Here is a 20,460-nt window from a genome sequence, read left to right on the forward strand (position 1 = left end):
TGTGTGTGTGTGTGTGTGTGTGTGTGTGTGTGTGTGTCTCGGCGCCATGCCAGGTCCTGGCAGGTAGGGGGAGCGCTTGGTTAGGACCAAAACATAAACATAAACAAAGCCGCATGGCCTGGGGGGTATTCCAAGTACATGGTTTACCTGGGCAAGTTAACTCAGTAAGGGGCAAACCTGCTCATAGAGGAACTGTATGGCTTCATTCTCCTAACAAAACAATGCCATAGGGCTCTTGTTGTAGGAGGTTTACAACTTACTCAGGTTTGTCACTAAACCACATACTTGGAATACCCCCTGGTGCTTTCACGTGCAGACATGGACTGAGAGGGCTGTAGAGGGAAGCCAAGCTAAGCCCAGTCCAGCACACTGAAGGTCCAGCACCCCAACACTGCCTTTGTTCTGAGTAGGTTGTCCTTTTCATTCGTTTTCATTTGCCACAGACACAGACAACACACATTAGCCAAAAGACCACAAATAGTGTGTGAGATCATTTTTTTTTAGAATAAAGCACCCTCACAGGTTTGAGTTGTATCTTGTGTCTGCTGACTGCATAATTTCACCACACTGTGTGTGTGTGTGTGTTTTATTATGCAGGTGAGTGAGTGGGCATTCTGAAAGTACAAATTTGTGCTTTGAATCTTAGTGAGTTCATTATATACTGTTGAATGTGTTATGTTTTATTAAAGGACAGGCCATTCAAGCATACAAATGCGGCGCGCACACACACACACACACACACACACACACACACATACACAGATAGAGAGAGAGCTGTCCTCTTTACAGATCTCAAATTATGGAATTACCATTTGAAAGTCAATAAGATGTAGACTGTTGTTTAATATTCGAGAGCGATGATCCATACAGCAGGTGATCTCTCCTTCTCACTGTATTTGTGTGTGTGTGTGTGTGTGTGTGACACAGCGGGGAGACTGGAGAGAGTGGTTAAATATATTTCCAACATGGTTCTACAGCTAAAGCAAGGCACCATCACCAGCAGGGCAAGGGTCAAAGCCAGAACGCCCAAAACTAGATGAGAGTGAGGCTTGATGAAGCCCAAAACTAGATGAGAATGAGGCTTGATGAAGCCCAAAACTAGATGAGAATGAGGCTTGATGAAGCCCAAAACTAGATGAGAGTGAGGCTTGATGAAGCCGTATAGCAGTAGCAGCACTGGTGTCTCGTACCACAAACGGGATCAGTGCTCATGAGGACCCAGGGTCAAGACTGACCTGTGGTCATATTTCAAATCTTCAACCTCTGGTGTGGATGGCAAGTGTTCTCAACGTGTGCAAATATAAATGTGCTAACAGTTGTCCGGTTGAGTGGTGTCAATTGCAGATTTTGAAGTTGACATAAATCACCCTTGTGCTGTGTTAGATAGATAGATAGATACTTTATTGATCCCCAGGGGAAATTCAAGGTCTCAGCAGCATACAGACAACACAAACACATTCTTTAACAGCAGAAAGAGTAATTAAAGTATATAATATAAAAACACAACTAAGCAATAAGGACAGTAGAAGATAAAGAATATGCTAAATATACTAAAATCCAAATTATACTAACACTTCATCTAAATCATTTATAAAAACAGTATCCACATAGTGGTGATTAATCAATCAGAGGCGCTTGCAATGACTGAGGCCGGGACTGAGCCTGTGATTCTCTGTGCATAGTAAGTAAGGTAAGGTGCTCTGTGTGAATGAGTGCAATGGTGATAGTGGTCATGGAGATAGTGCAAATGAGTAAGTCCAACAGTGCAACAATGCAGAAATAAAGGAAAGTAAAGTATATATATCTATATATTTAACTATTTAAAGAAAAGGTATAAGTGTGGCCACAGTTCGGCTGTGGCATGGAGGGAGGGGTTATGCATATGTGCTAATGTGCTAATATAGCACGCAAACAGTGAGGCAGAAAGACAGTGGTAAAAGTGGCTAGTGGACAGACAGTATCCAAACATGGAGGGGGTGAAGAGGCAGACAGACTATGCAGAGAAGTCTATCTCTCCTCTTCCCTTAAGTGAAGCACTCAACAGTTCAATGGCCCATTGTTGCTGTATGTTGCCAAGTGTGGCTGTATGTGCTATTGTAGTGTGCTGCCATTTTTGTACAATCACGTTAAGAACTGAACTGTATGTTCCCCGCCACCCACACCTCTTGATTGCTCGATGAACACCTGTTCATATACATTCATGTGATTTAACACTCAGTGTACAACGCCCCCAGTGACTAAACCAAGAAAAGCCCAATTAACCCACAAATAATAATAGTGATTACAAATGGCTCCTACACTTCCACTCATTTCCTGGTTCGCTGGCCTGTAAGTATGATTCAGATGTGAATGGCCCTGATCGTCATGGGAACGTAGAATTCCATCACATCCAACTCATCAGAAGCCTCCTGTGGGGATCCCCCACAACACCCCCTCACATGCACACACACACACACACACACACACACACACACACACACTGGCCGGTTATCACTCTATCTCTAAAATATCTCTCTCTCTCTCTCTATATATATATATATATATATACTGTAGCTCCTCACATTCTTATTCAATCAGCATAGGTTGAGCCAAACTTATTATATCCATAAAAATAGAAAATATATTGCTTTCTCCCATCTTGTTGCACACAAGAACCACAACAACAACTTTTAAGCAACCAGTACAGGTACACATTTTTATCAGTATTTGTGCCCCCTGGGTTCTGAACCAGTGACCTTGGTTGAGTGAGCTCCTTGCTCTACCTGTTCTGTTCTGGAAACATCTCTCTGCCGGGAGCTATTATCTGACACTCACTGTACCAGAGACGTGTGTACTTCTGACCTTGTAGCTGTTCCTGTAGCTGAATTGGTAAAGCAAACCACAAGCAACACAATGGTCTGAGCCACCAGGGATGTATAACAGTTCATATCTTTTTCTTATTGTATGTTCATTTGGATAAAAATATTTGCTGAATGAGAAAGCAAAATGTATCAAACTCCTCTCATTTACACAAGCAGGACTGTGGTCGAGCTTTTGTCGAGTTATTGTGACCTCACATACTGGACAAACAACAAGTGGACTGTGAGAGACAATTATCTGAATTTGACAAAGCAGGGAGCTGCAGTATACTATGATAGCCACAAGAGGGGGAAATTGAGTCACTCAACAATTCTTCTCTGTATGTCCTGTAAGTGTGTATGTTCCATTGTGTGTTTTTCTTGTTGTTGTTGCTGCTGTTGTTGTTGTTGATGATGATGATGATGAAGATGTTGTTTGTGACACCATAGTTCATTAGGTATGCTTGTAATGAACTCAGTCATAAGACTATAAGGACTGAGAACAGGCCCGTTAAGAAAAAACCCCATCCCATCTTGTTTTCCTTCTTAACTTTCTCTCTCCATCGTTCTTTTTTTCTCTTGCTCTCTACTGTCTTTCATTAGAGTGTTTAGATGGGGGGAATGTGTAGATGGTGTGTGTGTGTGTGTGTGTGTGTGTGTGTGTGTGTGTGTGTGTGTGTGTGTGTGTGTGTGTGTGTGTGTGTGTGTGTGTGTGTGTGTGTTGGTATGGGGCAATTGTGTACGCGCATGCGTGCGTGTCCATGCACGCAGGCAGAAACGTGTGTGTGTTAGGATGAAGGAGATTGTGTGTGTGTGTGTGTGTGTGTGTGTGTGTTGGGGGTTCTTGGCTTACACAGCAGATGTGAACCAAACACTGATGGCTTCTGTTTGACACTATCGTCATGGTGACACAGGGAGGTATCACTTGCAGTGTCCATTATCCTCTGCTAGGACTCTCTCTCCCTCTCTCTCTCTTTCACACACACACACACACACACACACACACACACACACACTCTGCTGCTCTGGTAAGCCAAGCTACTGTAAGTTGACTTTCACTGAGATATCTGTGTGAAGTGATACATCTGAGGCAACAGACGCAGACGAAGACCGTGATGATACCGTTGAATTAGGCCTCCCTGGCCAGTCCTGTGTGTGTGTGTGTGTGTGTGTGTGTGTGTGTGTGTGTGTGTGTGTGAGAGAGAGCATGCGTTTGAGGTGAATAAAGAGCTAATTTGACTACTCACCGAAAAGGCATGGCAGATGACTCAGACTCAACCTCTCACTGACACACACACACACACATGCGCGCACGCACACACACACACACACACTCTCTCTCTCTCTCTCTCTCTCTCTGTCTCACACACACACCCTGCCAGCGTCTCTCCATTTGTTTCTGCGATATGTAGTCTGCACTTCGATCTAGACACATACCCACTAAACTTCTCTGTGGGATTTACAAATCAATAAAGTCTGAAACATGTTCAGCAAACACATGCTTACACACACACTCACACAAATTTAAGTAGTGGCCTACTTCCCCATCAGCCTATATCTGGCCAAATGCACTCAACCTTCAAGGAGACTGTTTTGGAAACAATCGTCATATTGTTTGATTGTGTGTGTGTGTGTGTGTGTGTGGGAACGCATACTGCTTTCATGAGGGTGTTGCAACAACCTATGCCATACCTTCCATCGACACACCCGGCTAAAGCAGATTCTACCTGCTCGCCCAGTCACTTGAGCTGCGACTCCGAGAAGAGACAGCGCTATGAAACTCCAATTATCTTTCATTCCAACATGATAAAGAACAGAAAACAAACTGTCCTCTTAAAGTAGACCTACCTTAAAACGGTAGGCATATCATTCATTATTTACGTTACTCTGTTATTGGCGGGCGGTACTCAGGTGTGCAGGCCGGGCAAAGGAGAAGGTACCAGACCTGTGGCGAGAGACCTCGCCTGCCCCAGATGCGCGGTAATTGTTCGCGGACTCTTCCAATATTTGGTCTGGAATTAAATACCGGTTAGATCGGAATGGTAAGTGTATAAAGTCTTAATGTCAAGGGATGTGTGTGCCATTGGTCGTGTACGAGCCTGTTTTAGTCTCTCACTGGTTCATGTGGGCGGAGAGGAGAGGCTAGGGAAAAGAACTGACACACACTATTGACAGTAGTTTTGAAGATTTGCCTGCTAGCAAATGCTGCCTCTATCACAGGGTTTTCTACTGACCAGCACCTCCAGGTAAAACTTTCGCTTTTAATGACCACTGGAACCCACCTGCACAGAAATGCCGTCTTACTGCGTTCTTACACTGTATTTTTGTGCAAATATCGGGTGTGGGCGATAATCTAGTGTCGGAATGTTTTGCGCCTCAAGCTGACTTTACGTTTTTTTTGTGTCTGTTACGTCTCGAGTGGCTGGTTGGTGATTATAATTGTTGGGCCCATTTTATATTTATTGGTCGGTGTGTTATGAAAGCATAGTGCATATTGTGCAGTAGCCTATTCATTATTAAACAATACCGAGGTGCACACTCAGAAAACGAAACCAACTTTAAGAAAATCAAACGGCCCTTAAATTGATCTTTTGTTTATGTTTTATGGATTTTAATCTAAACCATAGACCGACATATTTCGACCAATTGTCCTCCGTGTTTTCATATGAAACTCAGAAGTTTTAATCAGTCCGAATCCCACATGCGTCATACCAAACACATGCTCTGAAAACCGCGCCATCCTTCAGAAATAATTAACGAACCCATATCTCCCTCTCTCTCTCTCACTCTCTCTCTCACTCTTCTCCCCTCTCCCCGATTCGCGCACGCATTATGCACTGCGCACTCATCTCAAATTGCACTTTGCGCGTTCGTCGACGCTGTACTCTATACTTTGAGACAGTTTTAGCCATCATCTCATAGGAGATGCTTTTTTTGATATCAAGTTTGGTACAACGGGTTAACGCTGGATTACATAACGTCACTCGTGCTTGGTACACAAAACTTGGTGGTGTATGTTACCAGATTTTTGGTCCCCGTGTTCCCCGTGAGTATACCCATTTAAAATGTCGAAGGACAGTGCCTTCTCAAACTATTCAAACGTTTGTGGATTCGGTACAGTGGTCTAACTTGCTACATTTGATCTTGTTTTTACTGTGGGAAGTTTTGGTAAATTCCCTACGGCTATGCAGGAGGGATTTTTTATTTATTTTTTACAAAATCTACCAGGCTATTGCTGTTATGAAATTCACATTCCGATGATTAGCAATACGTTTAAAGTAAATCATGTTTCAAACTAGAGTTTTAATGGTGTTTTTGTTTGTCATAAACACACTAGTGAATTGCCATTGCATTGCACTTAAAACAGCTAGGCTTACAGGTAATCCCTGTTGATGTACTGTAAAGAGTGGGCAAATTGGGTGCAGACTCCCGAAACGAAGACTTTGTAGACTTACAGGTTTCCACTTCTGCGGCGGGTAGGCACAGACTGGTCACTGTATTGAAAGGTTCGTGTGGCATACATTGTCAGGGCCGTGACACCATTCATAATTGAAATGATAGCAATTTTGATAATAATTATTGATACATAATTGATTCATTGTAACGTCTCTCTGCGATTGTTGTGTATAGTAACATTAGTACAACTTAAACTAAGCCGTACATATTTATTGGAGATGGGCATTCTTCTACAAACTAGACTGGAACTATATTACTTATGGTGTGTTAATAATAACAGCATCCGGCTCACCCTGCATATGCTCCGCAAATGCAAACGAGACTACCTGTGCGCTGTCTTTGAATACTTAAACCTTTGATGAGTGCCTGCCGTTCCGTGAGATAACGAGTTCCAGAGCTGCGGATCACATAAGCACGGAGAGGCCAGTCTCTGCTGTTCTAAAGCCCCACTTAGGTAATTCCACGCTGGCTGGCACTGCAGGATCCTAAAGGCAACCTGGGAGATAGATAGAGGGATAGATAAGTGGAATGTGAAGAGCTCCTCTGAGAGGAGCCAAATCACCCTGAGCCATAACAGCAGACGGAACAAGTTTAGAAGGAGATGTGTTTGTGTATTCTATCATGACGCAATGGCACAGGAACAAGTTGCATCCAGCGGAAGCACTGATAGTATCTGAACCTTCACTCTGAATAATATTGAATAGTGAACACGGAATAGAACGCTATTGCACAGTACAGCACATGCAGTGCAATGTTGTATACAGGGGGCCCACAGGTCAGGGAATTTCTGGAGTTTCATGGAATCTTAAGTTCATTCCAGACTTGGAAAGTCAGGGAATGTTATACTTTGGGGGGCAAAGTCAGGGAATATCAGGGAATTGTGTTGTAGCACTTGCCAAAATCCATTAATACAAATATGTCCACACTGCATGGTACATATATTGTATATCGCAATTCAGCCCATGATTTTTGGTCCATATCTTCCAGGCCTAATTCCTTATATAAACTCAAAGCAAGGGAGGTTCAGGCTGTCTCTGGTATTTATCCCCCCGACTTGATGGAATACGCTGCCTGAGGACCTGAAAGAGACGTGCCAAACTGAACACACACTGAACTCACACAATAGCCTATGGCTGCATTTTTGTGTGTGTGTGTGTGTGTGTGTGTGTGTGTGTGTGTGTGTGTGTGTGTGTTGGCAGGGTGTTTGTGTGCATGTGTGTATTTTAACATTTGTATTTTCTGCACTGATTGTATAACTGCACTATTGATATTTATCGTGATGTTTAACGGTTATTAGCTTTTTCCATTACTTCTTGCTTGGGTGATTGTGGTTAGCCCTTCTTTGTTTATTCAATGCCCATTTATTCATCTCCTGCTCTAAAAGAAGTCAAAGATTTTTGAACACTAGGTGGATGCTCTGAAATCTTATCTCAAATCAGTCAATCAGTCTCTTATCTCAAATCAGTCAAATCAGTCTAATCAATATATGTACAATATATTGAGGCTTTGTATACAAGTGGCATCATTTCAAAATCAGTTAAATAGTTGTGGTCCAAAAATCAAACTTTGGGGTATAAGACCCAATGAACACAAACAACCGTATTTCTTGTCGGTAGGTTCTGAACCAGATCCAGTAGCACTAAAACAGATTATTTATTAGTGTCTGTGTTTATATGCAGATTGTTCACTACTTTGATATGGGCGGTTTCTGTGCTTTGGTGAGGTTGAAAACCTAATTGATGGATGGCTATTTGATGTTAGATAGTTAAAGTATTTTGTTGCAAAAATTTGTAGATGGGCCAATAGTAGTCCCTGTTGCATTGAGGTTTAGATTGCTGTCCTTTGGTCTAATGGCAACTTTGTAAAGAGCTGCTGGAAATACACCTGACAAAAGAAGACAGCAGTAAACAATTTCTAATACCCCAGGTGCTAAGCAGTTGAAAAATGTTTTAAGAATGTGTTAGGGCCTGACAAAAACCCAAGGGGAGCTGAGGTGCATGCGGTAGCATCCTCATACTGACCACATATGAGTCTGAACACCCACAGGGGCCCGGGTTCAATTCAACAGTCATTTCTCAATTCCACCCCCATCTGTGTGTGTGTGTGTGTGTGTGTGCCAGTCTGTTTTAAGTGTATGAACTACTGAGGTTGGATCTAGATTTGTGCAGTTTGTCTACTTTTAGTGAACCAGTACTAAATCTCTCTCTCTCTCTCACTCTCTCTATCTCTCCCACTCACATTCTGTCCACACTGTCTTGTCTGTATAAAGGTAAAAAATGTGGTAGAACGAGGGAGTAGATCCACACAACAGGTGGGGGATCTGAGCTGCCCAGTGGTGGAGGAAGTACTGAAACTCAGTACTTAAGTAAAAGTACAAATACACAGAGAAATATTTACTTTAGTAAAAGTAAAAGTACCACAATGACAACCCTACTTAAGTAAAAGTAAAAAGTACCTGCTTTTAAATGTACTTTAAGTATTAAAAGTAAAAGTATTTGCATAATGATTTATATACTATATTCTAAAACGAAAAATCAGTATGGGCTGTGGCATTTTAATTAAGCTAGTTTTAGGTTATACTCGACTAGATAGTTTTAAGCTAATGCAATTGTGCTTACCATCTGTGGCCCAGTTTACATTCTGACCTACAATTCTAGAGACTGTAATTCTGGTTATCTAACTAGGGTGATCTGCTGAGTAATATCAGTCAGCAAAACACGAGAGCCTGAAGTTTAACGGGGTAGACAAGGGAAACGTCGGGTGGATCGTAATGCCAATTATGCTGATTGAACAGAAAAGTTGCTGAGAAAGGTGTCTTTATGATTAGGTTCAGACGCATAGACATTGAATGAACGCTCACATTACTACCCCCCAATTGTAGGCTATGCATCTTTATTTGATCACACACAATTAAGGAATATTTCCTAATCTGGAAAATGTTACGTTTTTTTCCGGCCACCGGTTCATTAATAGTCTACCATTCATTTGTGCCGCAAATGATCAGACGTGTGACAGAAGCATGGGCATAGCCTGTAACTTCGCTGATCCGCGGATAGCAATCTCATCGGAGAGGAGGCCCTAACGCTGCAGATAACAGACAGAGAAAGGCACAGAACACAGTTGCATGTACAGTGTAGCCATGGGTCTGGTGAATATAGCCTACCGAATGCAGATGGCTACAAGCTCACGCTTTGCCTGGTCTAGACTAAGAATGCACGTAGCGCTCCAGAATCTTTGCTAGCAACCCCGCCCCCTGGTAAAACAAACGTGTTTGTCAGAGAGACTAAAAAACTGATCATAAAATGTATCGTAAAAAGGAACGATGGTGTTGTAGAAATGTAGCGGCGTAAAAGTACAGATAATTGCTGTAAAATGTAACGAAGTAAAAGTCAAAAGTATGCACTATAAATTTTACTTAAGTAAAGTACAAATACGTGGAAAATTTACTTAAGTACAGTAATGAAGTATTTGTACTTCGTTACATTCCACCACTGGAGCTGCCCAACTATATTGTTTCATTTTTTAATTGTATTGGGTCAAAGTGAGCCATGCCACAGGTAACATTCCTTTAAGCTGATAAGCTGATTGAGCAATGTTGCTGGGCAATGTTCCTCATTATTGTGGTTCTGGCATTTTCTCATTGATATTGGGCAACAGTTTCTTTTCTGGAGAAATTTAATCATCAGTAGGCAAGTTGTCCTGATTATCCAATCAGAATAAATGGAACTGGTTATGTGGTTGCCCAGCAATATTGCTCAAGAAGTTGCCCCATGTATCATCACCTTTAGGCCGAAAGAAGAGTTGGTGCATTTCTCAATTCAGAGGCAGGATTATTCTCTCTTATGGCAGTAAGTATGTTGTTGAGCAATGTAGGGAAACATTTCATTTTTCAGAGGACAGATATTTGATGGGGTTGTAGACAGTGATTATGATGTAAGCTGATTAGTAGAGAAGAGTTTATTATTGTAGATGTTCATTGATGATTGAGTTGAAAGATGTCTGGCTTGTTTAGTTTGTTTGTTGTAGGTATCCTAGGCTTGTAGATTTAATGATGGATCAAATGTTTTGTCTTTCTCCTGGGTTTTTCCACAGGGCATTTTGTTTTTCTCTGTTTTTAGTTTAGGAACAATGTAGTCAACAGTGTGTGTCAGCAGTGTGTGTTTATGTTCATATGTGTGTGCTTATGGTAATATGTATGTTTGTTTGTGTTTATGTTTATATTTATGTTTATGTTTATGTTTATGTTTATGTTTATGTGTGTGCTCTTGCAGGCAGAAGAGGGGACTGGGGTGTTAGGCCGCATAGGCAGCTGGTTTTCTCCGTGGAGGGTGAGAGAGAGAGAAGCTTTGCTTGAAGATGAACCCCAGCCGAAAGCTCCCATCCCTGGGCAGGGAGAGCACCTAGAGAGGCCCCCTGAGAACGGGACAGAAGGGGAGGAGGAGGAGGAGGAGGAGGAGGAGGAAAGGTGGAGGGAAAGTGAGGAAAGAGAAGAGAATCATAGGAATGCGACTGGAAATATCCACAAGAGGAGGAACCTACAGGTGTACCTGGAGGAGACGAGCGTGACACAGAACGACATAACACCTGTTATCGAGACAACCATCAAGAAGAGTTTCCAGGTGGTTTCCAAGACGACCAGAGCAAAACAACAAAGGGAGTCAAACAACGACGACGACGAAAGCGACATGGGGCGGAAGAACTCGGGGCGGAGACGCTCCCGGAAGGGTTCCCGTGGCGACGCCACAAGCCCGCGGGAAAAGACTCCACCGACTAAAAACACACCCGGTCAGCCGCCGAACAGCCCTGAGCAGTCATGGGAGGAGGCTCACCAGGGCAAGGGCGTCTCCACACTCATGATGACCTCGCCAAAGGCAAAAGACACCAAGGGTGCCGGGGCGGAGTCACACCTGGGAGAGGAGCCAGAAGACACACACACACAACCAGTGTCTCCAGAGACAGTCCACGACCCTCACACACACACACAGGCACACGGAGGCTTCTTGGAGTTTGACGGGCCGGTGCTGGCCACACTAGCCACCGTCGACATGGACACAGACGAGGATGATGACGGACGCGTGGAGAGGAAGACTGAGACGCCTGAGTCCAAGCGGCGAAGCATCAAGGTGTCCCGCAGCGAGAGGGTCTTCGCCAAGAAGTTTGTGGTGAACGCCGAGCCTGCCATGGAGGAACAGGAAGACGAGCAAGCTGACAGGAAGCGGACAGTTGACTTGGGAGCCAACGGGAGGCAGGTGGCCACGGTTACGCTGAAGAAGGGAGCCGCAGCACCAGGAGACGACAGGTACTGCACCAGTTTTACCGGAATTTCTGCCTCACTTACCCAACTAACTAATTCACCCACAAACACACACATGACCCATATCAGGGCTGTGAAATGTGTGTTTGTAACAAATAAATTCTCTTATGTTCTTGTCCTGCTTTCTCTCTCTCGCCCTCACTGTCTCTCTTTCCTTCTCTCTTCTTCTTCTTTATCTCTCTCGCTGTCTCTCTTCTTCTTTCTCTCTTCCTCTGCCTTTCTTCTTGTCTCTCTCTCTCTGTTCTCTCTCTGTGTACCATTTCATGTGGCTTTTCTGATATTTTCTTAATACTTTAATGGCCGTCTCGTAGGAGCCACACCCTGGTAGTTTTTATGTGCTGGTGAAGAGATTGGACAGATAGAGGTGTTGTGAAAATATTACTGGCATGTGGACCTCACATTCCTGGTCAAGATGATTGTGTGTGTGTGTGTGTGTGTGTGTGTGTGTGTGTGTGTGTGTGTGTGTGAAAGAAAGTGAATGAGTGCCCTGTAAAATAAAAGTATGTATGTTCAGTGGTTTGAATGGGCTCCATCATTCTCTCTAATATCCACTCTCCCCCTCAGGCCAGATGAGAAGTCTGCTGCAATTCGCACCATCGTCAACCGCATCAAGCTCTTTGAAAACCATGGAGGAGCACCTGGTCCACACAAGCCCACACACTCGCGCAGCGCCGACGTCTCCCCTGCCCGCTCCGTCGCCGACCGCGTCAAGATGCTGGACAAGAGTTCAGGTCAGAGGTCATCGTCGGCCGACCGTGTCATCGTTTCCCGCATCAGCTCAGTCCCTCTGGACCCCCCGAAGGTGCAGACGGTCCGCGAGCGGGCGAAGAATTTTACTCAGACAGCGGTGCCGGCAGCAGCAGAAGGCGGAGTAGCCAATGAAACCAGGCCGTCCCAAGTGAGAAACGCTCATCCACAAAACAAGCACACAGACGCCGTCGCAGAGGGGACAAACCGGCAGCCAGGGACATTCAAGAACGCTGAGTATCCTCCAGAAACTGCTGCTGCTGCTCAAGCTCAGCCTGTCATCAAAGGGAAGTCTAGCGCTGTGAGCAGTGTGACAAAAGCTCGGCATGGCGTAAACACTCCCTCTGAGCCAGGCCCTGAACCAGTAAAACAGGAATGTGTACCTATGATCCAACCTGCTCGGGGGAAAGACCAGCCTGATACCGCCATGCCAGGTGACACACCCACTCGACGCACACAAACGCCAGACGACAAGAAATCCACAGACTCTCGTAATGACAAAGAGTCTTCACAGACTAGGGGTTCTTCACAGACCAAAGACAATGCACACACTGAAGTTGACCAAATTAAGCTGACAACATCTGACAGAACCCATGTTAAAGACACACCAGAGAGACAAGACAAAGACAGTCAGATCAAAGACCGTCTAAAGACAAAAGATACTTCAGACACTAAGCATATTTTGATAGCCACAGACAGTTCTCAGAGAGAAAATAGAGTTACAAACAAAAAGACTAAAGATACTTCACAATACAGTGCACAAACAATAGATACCAGGGAAAGTAAAGATAACATATTGGTGAAAGATGTAAAAACCGAGGACAATTCACAGGTGAAAGACACGATAACCAAAGAAACTATTACGAGAAACGATGGTTGCCAGGCCAAAGATGTTATTGAAACTAAGGACATAACTCAGAGCAAAGACACTGTAATATCCAACAGTGGTCCTGTAAATGAACAAGTTAAATTCCCAGAGACCAAACAAGGACTGACAACTAATAACAGATCTGAAGTACTAAAGTCTCTGAAAAATAAGGACAGTCCACAGACTAAAGATACGAAAATGCTAACAAATGATGCTGTGAATTTGAAAGATAGCATGCAAAACAAAGTCAATCACCTCACAAGAGATGACACAACCACTGATAAGCACTCAAAGTCTCTAGGGACTAAGGTTAGTCCAAAACCCAACAACTTCCTGACACCTGAAAACTGTGATCTGAATGAAGACACAAAACAAGATGAGTTTCCCCCTCAGGCAAATGATCACACAGAAATGAAAGATAGTTCAGATGTCAAACTTGGTGTAATGTCTGCAGTGCATTCTGTGAATGAAGATCAGCTTAATATCTCAGGCAGTGTGGTGAGTACAGACGCGGCAACTCATGTGGGACTTCCAAAAGGAGGTATTCACCAAAATACTCCCGAAATTAGTCCTGAGGTTAAAAATAAAGAGATTAGAGAGCAGCAGAGTCCAGCCACTGAGAATAAACACATAATCACCACATCAAACCAGGAAGTAAAAACAGAGACAGATCTTTCTTCTCCCTCAGCCAATGACACAGTTGTGAAGGGACCTCATGAAGTCAAGGACAGGTCAGTAAACCAGAACATGACCAGTGACATTAAAACGCTGAGCACAAACAACACTGCTATCCCTTCTTCAGAGCAGTCAGGGGAGACTGTCAGTGCAGTAGTGGATGAAAAAGCTGAGCTAGAAGATAGAGAGCACACAGGAGCAAAGCATAAGGAAGCTGAGACTGAAACGGTGAATGTGGAGGTGAAAGTTGTGTCTCCTGCTGCATCTGAAGAGCAGGTTGTGTCCCCAGCGAAGGCAAAGAGTGTAAAGGAGAAGGATGAGGACAAGAAAAGTGTTCCAGAACAGCTGACAGAACCAATAACTGGGGCCACAAAGGATGTTCCGGAACAGTCTACAGAAGCAAGGAGTAAGGAAACCGAAATTGTTCCAGAACAATCTACAGACTATTCCAAAAAAACAGAGGCAAAATGCCAACCAGAGTCTGTTTCGCCACCAACACTAAACTCAAATTCACCTACAGCTGTGGAGCTGGCAGACCTAACACCATACATAAGCCGTTCTACATACACCCCAGAAAAGACAAGAAAGATTGGACGGGTGGCTACAGAGGTGCCTGATCGAATCAAAGTGTGTGAGGACCCCAGTCCAGTCACCACGGAGCAGCTTCCTTCCAAAGACACCACTGTCATGTCTAAAGAAACAGAGTCTACAAAGGAAACACTACAAAACCTAGTATCAAAGACCAGAGGCATAGAGGCAGACCAAGAGACAAAGTCCACCCACCGTTCAGGTGAGGTAGAATCTGCCAAGGGGCTGATAACACCCAGTGGGAAGTCTGAAGAGAAGGAATCACCCCTGGCCAGTATGGACAACAGAAAAGCGGCTAAAAGCCTGAATGAATCTTCAGGCACCAATACCACAGCTGGAGTAAATTGTGAGACTCCATCACAGAAGGTCAGTAAGGATTCCACTTTTCCTGGCACAGCGAAGGAAACATCCTCTCTTTCTAACCTGGCCAAGGAGAAATCATCTTCTCTTACAAACCTGACCAATGAGGATCCTTGTATTTTGTCTGGGGGCAGCCTTGGTAAGACCACACCTGAGTCTTCAGCCGTGATGGACAGTACCCGTAAGAAGAACACACGGACCCTCAAGGGCCTCAAGCTGAGGGATTTCCCACCCCCCTCCCGAGATACCCCCCCCAGTTGGCTCGACCTTGACTTCCGTCCAACACCAAAGCCGAGGCAGTCGCTCCGCTCACCGAAGCTAAGTGCCTCCGTTAGCAGCCTGGACGCTTCGGGTGAATTTGATCCCCAGGACTTCATGGAGCGGGTGAAGAAGCTGGCCACCCCGTTCAACACACCGCCCCGCAACAACAAGCTCAAGAAGACTTCCAGGACCCCTGCGCCGTCCTTTGCCATGCCCGCCATCCGGGAGGATCACTATGAGAAGCCCTTTGACCCGGATGAGTTCAAGTTTGGCATGCGGAAGAGGCACGAGTTCTCCCTGGATCTTTCCAAACTCCGGGAGCAAGTGTCTGTTGAGAAGGAACCAATCGAGGAGAAACTCAAGAAGGCCCATCTGGACAGGGGGAGTATTCTGTTCAAGTCTTTACTCCTGAGAGAGACAGATGCTGCCAAGAAGATGGTCGAGGCTGAGGAAGGAGGGAGAGCAGGAGAGAAGGAGGGAGGTGGAGAAGGCAAGGGGCTGATAATTAAGTCACGGCTGGAAGGCAGCTCCATTCTCTCCAGCCTGAGATCCACTGGCAGGATCAGTCGTCAGGGGCTGCTCTCCGCAAGAGGGGACAGCGCGAATGAGCCGGCTTCTCCCATCGAGTCCGTCTCACCCAACTCACCAGTGGCGACTCCCAGTGATCCAGCCAAATCCATTTTGGACCTGCGGAGTCAGTCTGGTACTGCTGAGGTTAATAAGAACCCAACAGAGATCATAAGGGACTCTTCTAATCTATCTAAAGATCTTGAGACCGATAAGAAACCATCTTCAATCTCAAATGATCGGTACTCATTAAATCAGTCTAAGGATTCAACAATTAGAACTGATCCTTACTCATTAAATCAACCCAAGATGCCTGAGGTCGATAACAAACTGACCCAATCTATACAGAGTGAAATCCAGATTAGTCAAACAGAGCCAAGATCAGCCTCAGCAACCACCATTGACTCTGGACCTCAGTTTCCTTCCTTTGATGACATCAAGTTTCCGGGTCACCTAGAGAAGATGCTCCCGCAGAATCATGGGGAGGTCGACCCCCTTCAGCAACTCAACTCCGAGGTCAGTTGTTTCACTCTTTTTAGAGAATGTTTACAATGTCAATGTCAAAACATCATGTTACATCTCCATTACAACAGATCTGGGGACAAAAAAGTTTGCCGGTCTAGTCTATAACTTCTGTAATTCTTCCATCCAGTATACGTTGCTGTTCAAATCCCCAAATGATTAGAGGAGAAAGTTACCTTACATGAAAGCCATCATAAGATAGTTTAATAGTTTCAGTTATGATCTTTCTCACAAATATAAGATACATAAGACACCCTTTGATAAGGAGCCTTTAGTTTTGAGAGTTGTGTAGCACATACTTGTGTGAGGCTACAGTTTCTGGCTGTGCTTGTCATCATTTAGTCCTATGGAAATGACCCTGCTGATAAATGCACAGCCTGCTTCTCTTCCTGCACTTTCACAGCCTTTCACACTATCTCTCTGTGGAATGAAGTCACTATGGAAACGGAATGGGCACACAAGTGCCCACAAATATGCATAGACCACAGAACCTCTTTGAAAATCTTTGTTTCATTTGCCTCAATTGGCCTTTGTTTTGTAATAATATTTTATTCATTCCCATTTTGTGTTTTTCATTATATACTTATAATGATATTGTCCCACCCACTCCTACACACACACACACACACACGTCACAAGGTCGGTTCGTTTGCCGCTCACGGGCCTCAAACCCGCCACCTTGACACACACACCGGCATGGGAGACGAACACTCTAACCACTGAGCTAAAAGCCCAGGCTTCCAGCTCAGCGGTTAGAAGTGTTCTTAAAGTTAGGGGTGTGAGAATTTACATGGGCAACTAGCACGCTTGTTCAGTCTGCCTCTGTTACACACACACACACACACACACACACACACACACACGGACACACATATCCAACACACACACACACAAACTCTCTCTCTCTCTCTCTCTCTCTCACACACACATACACACACACACACACACACACACACACACGTTTGATAAAAAGTGTTTTTACTGATTGTTATTATGCTAATGATTTAGGTCACTCCTGCTCCCTCTCAACTCCCTGAAATGACACCCAACAGACCTCTACAAGATCAAACTATGGTATGTGTGTGTGTGTGTGTGTGTGTGTGTGTGTGTGTGTGTGTGTGTGTGTGTGTGTGTGTGTGTGTGTGTGTGCCAGTCTGTTTTAAATGTGTGAACTACTGGGGTTGGATCTAGATGTGTGCAGTACCAGGTCACCTAGATAAGTTTGTCTACTTTTAGTGAAGTACTAAAGTACTAAAATCTTTCTCTCTCTCTCTCTCTCTCTGTCTCTCTCTCTCTCTCTCTCTCTCTCTCTCTCTCTCTCTCTCTCTCTCTCTCTGTTATTGTTTCCCCTGTGCAGAATTGGGCAGCAAATGGATCCCACAGGCGCCCAGGGAAGGTTGGCATGTTTGTAGAATGACTCAGTTTATAGAAAATACTAAAGCTGGCTAAATATTGAAGACAGAACCTCAAGTGTCATGTTCAATGGTCTCTCTCTCTCTCTCTCTCTCTCTCTCTCTTCTTCTGTGTCTGTGTGTGTGTGTGTGTGTGTGTGTGTTGTGTAGATGGTGTTGTTTGAGCAGCCTCAGTTTAAAGGACAGTCATATGAGGTATTCAGAGACGTACCCGATGCCACTGCACTGAAGCTCTCAGCCGCCATCTCAGCAAAAGTCATCAGGGGATGGTGAGAAAACACACACACACACACACACACACACACACACACACACACACACACACACACACACACACACACACAGTCTTTGAAACACACACACACACTTTGAAACACACACACATACACACACACACACACACACACACACACACACACACTGAAACACCCCCCTATATAGATATGTGTTTGTGTGTGTGTGTGTGTGTGTGTGTGTGTGTGTGTGTGTGTGTGTGTGTGTGTGTGTGTGTGTCTGTGTTTTCCTCCATATATGTGGGTCTGAATGAATGCTGATTTTTAGCTGGATTCTCTATGAGAAGACTGGATTTAAAGGTCGCTGCACTGCCGTGGAGGAGGGACCTGTCGAACTGACCATTGATTGGGGAGAGGAAGGACAAGCCATGGTGATTGGTTCAATTAGACTGGCAGTTAGGGTGAGTGACAGCTGTCAAGGAGATAAGGATGACATGCCATGTTTTCAGGTTGTGTCTGTGTACCAACATATTCATATTTGTGTGTGTGTGTGTGTGCGTGTGTGCGTGTGTGTGTGTGTGTTTGTGTGTGTGTGTGTGTGTGTGATTCAGGACTACTCTATTCCCCGTATAGACCTGTTCCCTGAGATGGAGGGGCATGGAATGCACACGGCATACCACGGCGTGACGCCTCAGTTGGCTTCCTATGGAATCCCACAATGCACAGGGTCCATCAAAGTGCACAGTGGCGTGTAAGTACACATTCCTGTGCGTGGGTGTGTTTGGGTGTGTCCCTGTGTAGGGTTCCCTCTGTACTGCTCCTCTCTCTCTCTCTCTCTCTCTCTCTCTCTCTCTCTCTACTTATCTGCGTGTGTGTGGGAGGTTAGGTGGGTGGGTGGGTGTGTTTGGGTGTGTCTCAATGTAGGTTTCTGTCTATGCTAGCCCCCTCTTCTTCTACCTCTATCTCTCTCCCTCCCTGTGTGTGTGTGTGTGTGTGTGTGTGTGTGTGTATGTGTGTTTGTGTGATCTTTGTGTATATGTGTGTATGTATGTTTAACCTTTAGCCTCCATACTTGCATGCAAATGATAATGATTACAGTATTTAGATAATGATTACCTTCAATACAAGACAGGAGGAGTTTGTTGACAAAATATACTCTCCCACTCCCTCTTCTCTTTCAGTTTCTACCTCTCTCTCTCTCTCTCTCACTTTAAAGGCCTTTTTCTCTATCTCTCTCTCTTTTCTCTCTCTCTGTCTCTCTCTGTCCATCCTCTCCTCTCTAACCTTTTACTTCTCTCTCTTTCTCTTTCTCCTCTCCTACTCTACGACTCGGTCTCTCTCCCTTTCTCACGCTTTCCCCTCACCGTGTGCTGGAATGTCACACGTGTATGCACATGCCACGAGGGAGGTAAATATGCCGAGGCTGTCAATCACAGCTGTAGAGAGACACAGGGACAGATGGACAGAGGAACAGACCTTTACAGAGCAAGACACACCAGAAACATAGACAGATGTATACAGAGAGACAGATGCATGCAGAGAGACAGACAGACAGACAGGCAGGCAAACAGACAGACAGACAGACAGAGTAACAGACCTTTACAGAGAAAGACACAGATTACCAGAAACATAGACAGATGTATATAGACAGACAGACAGACAGGCAGGCAGATAGGACAAATACAAATAAATACATACAATTCAAATTGGGGCCCTGATTTGAATAATGGGCACAGATCAAAGTTAGTTAATGAGCTAAGTGTCTTGTGCACTAAAGCTATCATGTGGTGTGTGTGCAGGAGCGTTGAGCTGATCCACTGTTGTGTGAGCTTAGGATCTTGCTCATCGTATTACTGTAAAGGTGCCATCAGCTATTCTAAGGGATCTCTAACCTGTAACACTTTTTGTGACATTCAGTGAACATCTCCTCGCTATCCGCTAGCTTGCCAATCTGTGAGTACACATAAAACCCGGTCTTCATGCACAGCCCTGGCTCTGTGAACTTGAATCAAACAAAGTGGAGCAAGCCTGTCTCCCAGCCAATCACTGAAGGAGGGGGTTTGGGGAGATGATTGGTGAGCTGACGGTACCTTTGAATTAGCAATATTTAGCCAGATTGTTAAATCCATAGGGTTTTAGAGCGTGAGACTTCAGTGAGTGTGTATGTGTGTGCATGTGTGTTGTACATGAGTGTGTTATTTCTACAAGTATTTCTGCACACACACACACACACACACACACACACACACACACACACACATACAAGAAAACACACACATTCAAACGTGTAAAGTGAGTAAGCACTTCTTTCCTTGAAATGTAGGAGAAATGTAGGAATGTCTTTGAGGCTTGGCATGTGCAGTCTGGCAGAAAGTTCCAGCACAATTTAATTTCCTCAAGCCAAACCCTCACCCACATGAACTGTCATGGCATGCATAAATAATGCATGGTATGGTATGGTGTTTTGACAGTGTGTGTGTGTGTGTGTGTGTGTGTGTGTGTGTGTGTGTGTGAGCATGTGAGAGAAGAGTGTTGTTGAACTCAACAGACTGTGGCACTGTAAGAGAACTGGCTCTTCCTTTAAATGCCACCCACAGCCTGGCAGCAGCTCTGTTCCCTG

At 44.6% G+C, this 20,460-nt stretch overlaps 1 protein-coding gene across 1 annotated transcript in view; it reads left to right on the forward strand.

The window, feature by feature from the left end:
• Nucleotides 1-3,739: 3,739 nt before the first annotated feature.
• The window catches only part of LOC125299292 (beta/gamma crystallin domain-containing protein 1-like), a 33,239-nt gene continuing 16,518 nt past the window's right edge, over nucleotides 3,740-20,460 (forward strand). Inside the window, exons 1-10 of the mRNA XM_048250523.1 lie at nucleotides 3,740-3,755; nucleotides 4,749-4,817; nucleotides 5,037-5,083; nucleotides 10,565-11,592; nucleotides 12,172-16,189; nucleotides 17,204-17,269; nucleotides 17,553-17,591; nucleotides 17,758-17,876; nucleotides 18,169-18,301; nucleotides 18,452-18,591. Of these exons, the coding sequence (XP_048106480.1) occupies nucleotides 3,740-3,755; nucleotides 4,749-4,817; nucleotides 5,037-5,083; nucleotides 10,565-11,592; nucleotides 12,172-16,189; nucleotides 17,204-17,269; nucleotides 17,553-17,591; nucleotides 17,758-17,876; nucleotides 18,169-18,301; nucleotides 18,452-18,591 (5,675 nt within the window). The remainder of the gene's footprint in view (nucleotides 3,756-4,748; nucleotides 4,818-5,036; nucleotides 5,084-10,564; nucleotides 11,593-12,171; nucleotides 16,190-17,203; nucleotides 17,270-17,552; nucleotides 17,592-17,757; nucleotides 17,877-18,168; nucleotides 18,302-18,451; nucleotides 18,592-20,460) is intronic.

The sequence above is a fragment of the Alosa alosa genome, chromosome 8 (genome assembly GCF_017589495.1).
Source record: "Alosa alosa isolate M-15738 ecotype Scorff River chromosome 8, AALO_Geno_1.1, whole genome shotgun sequence".
Taxonomy (NCBI): Eukaryota; Metazoa; Chordata; class Actinopteri; order Clupeiformes; family Clupeidae; genus Alosa; species Alosa alosa.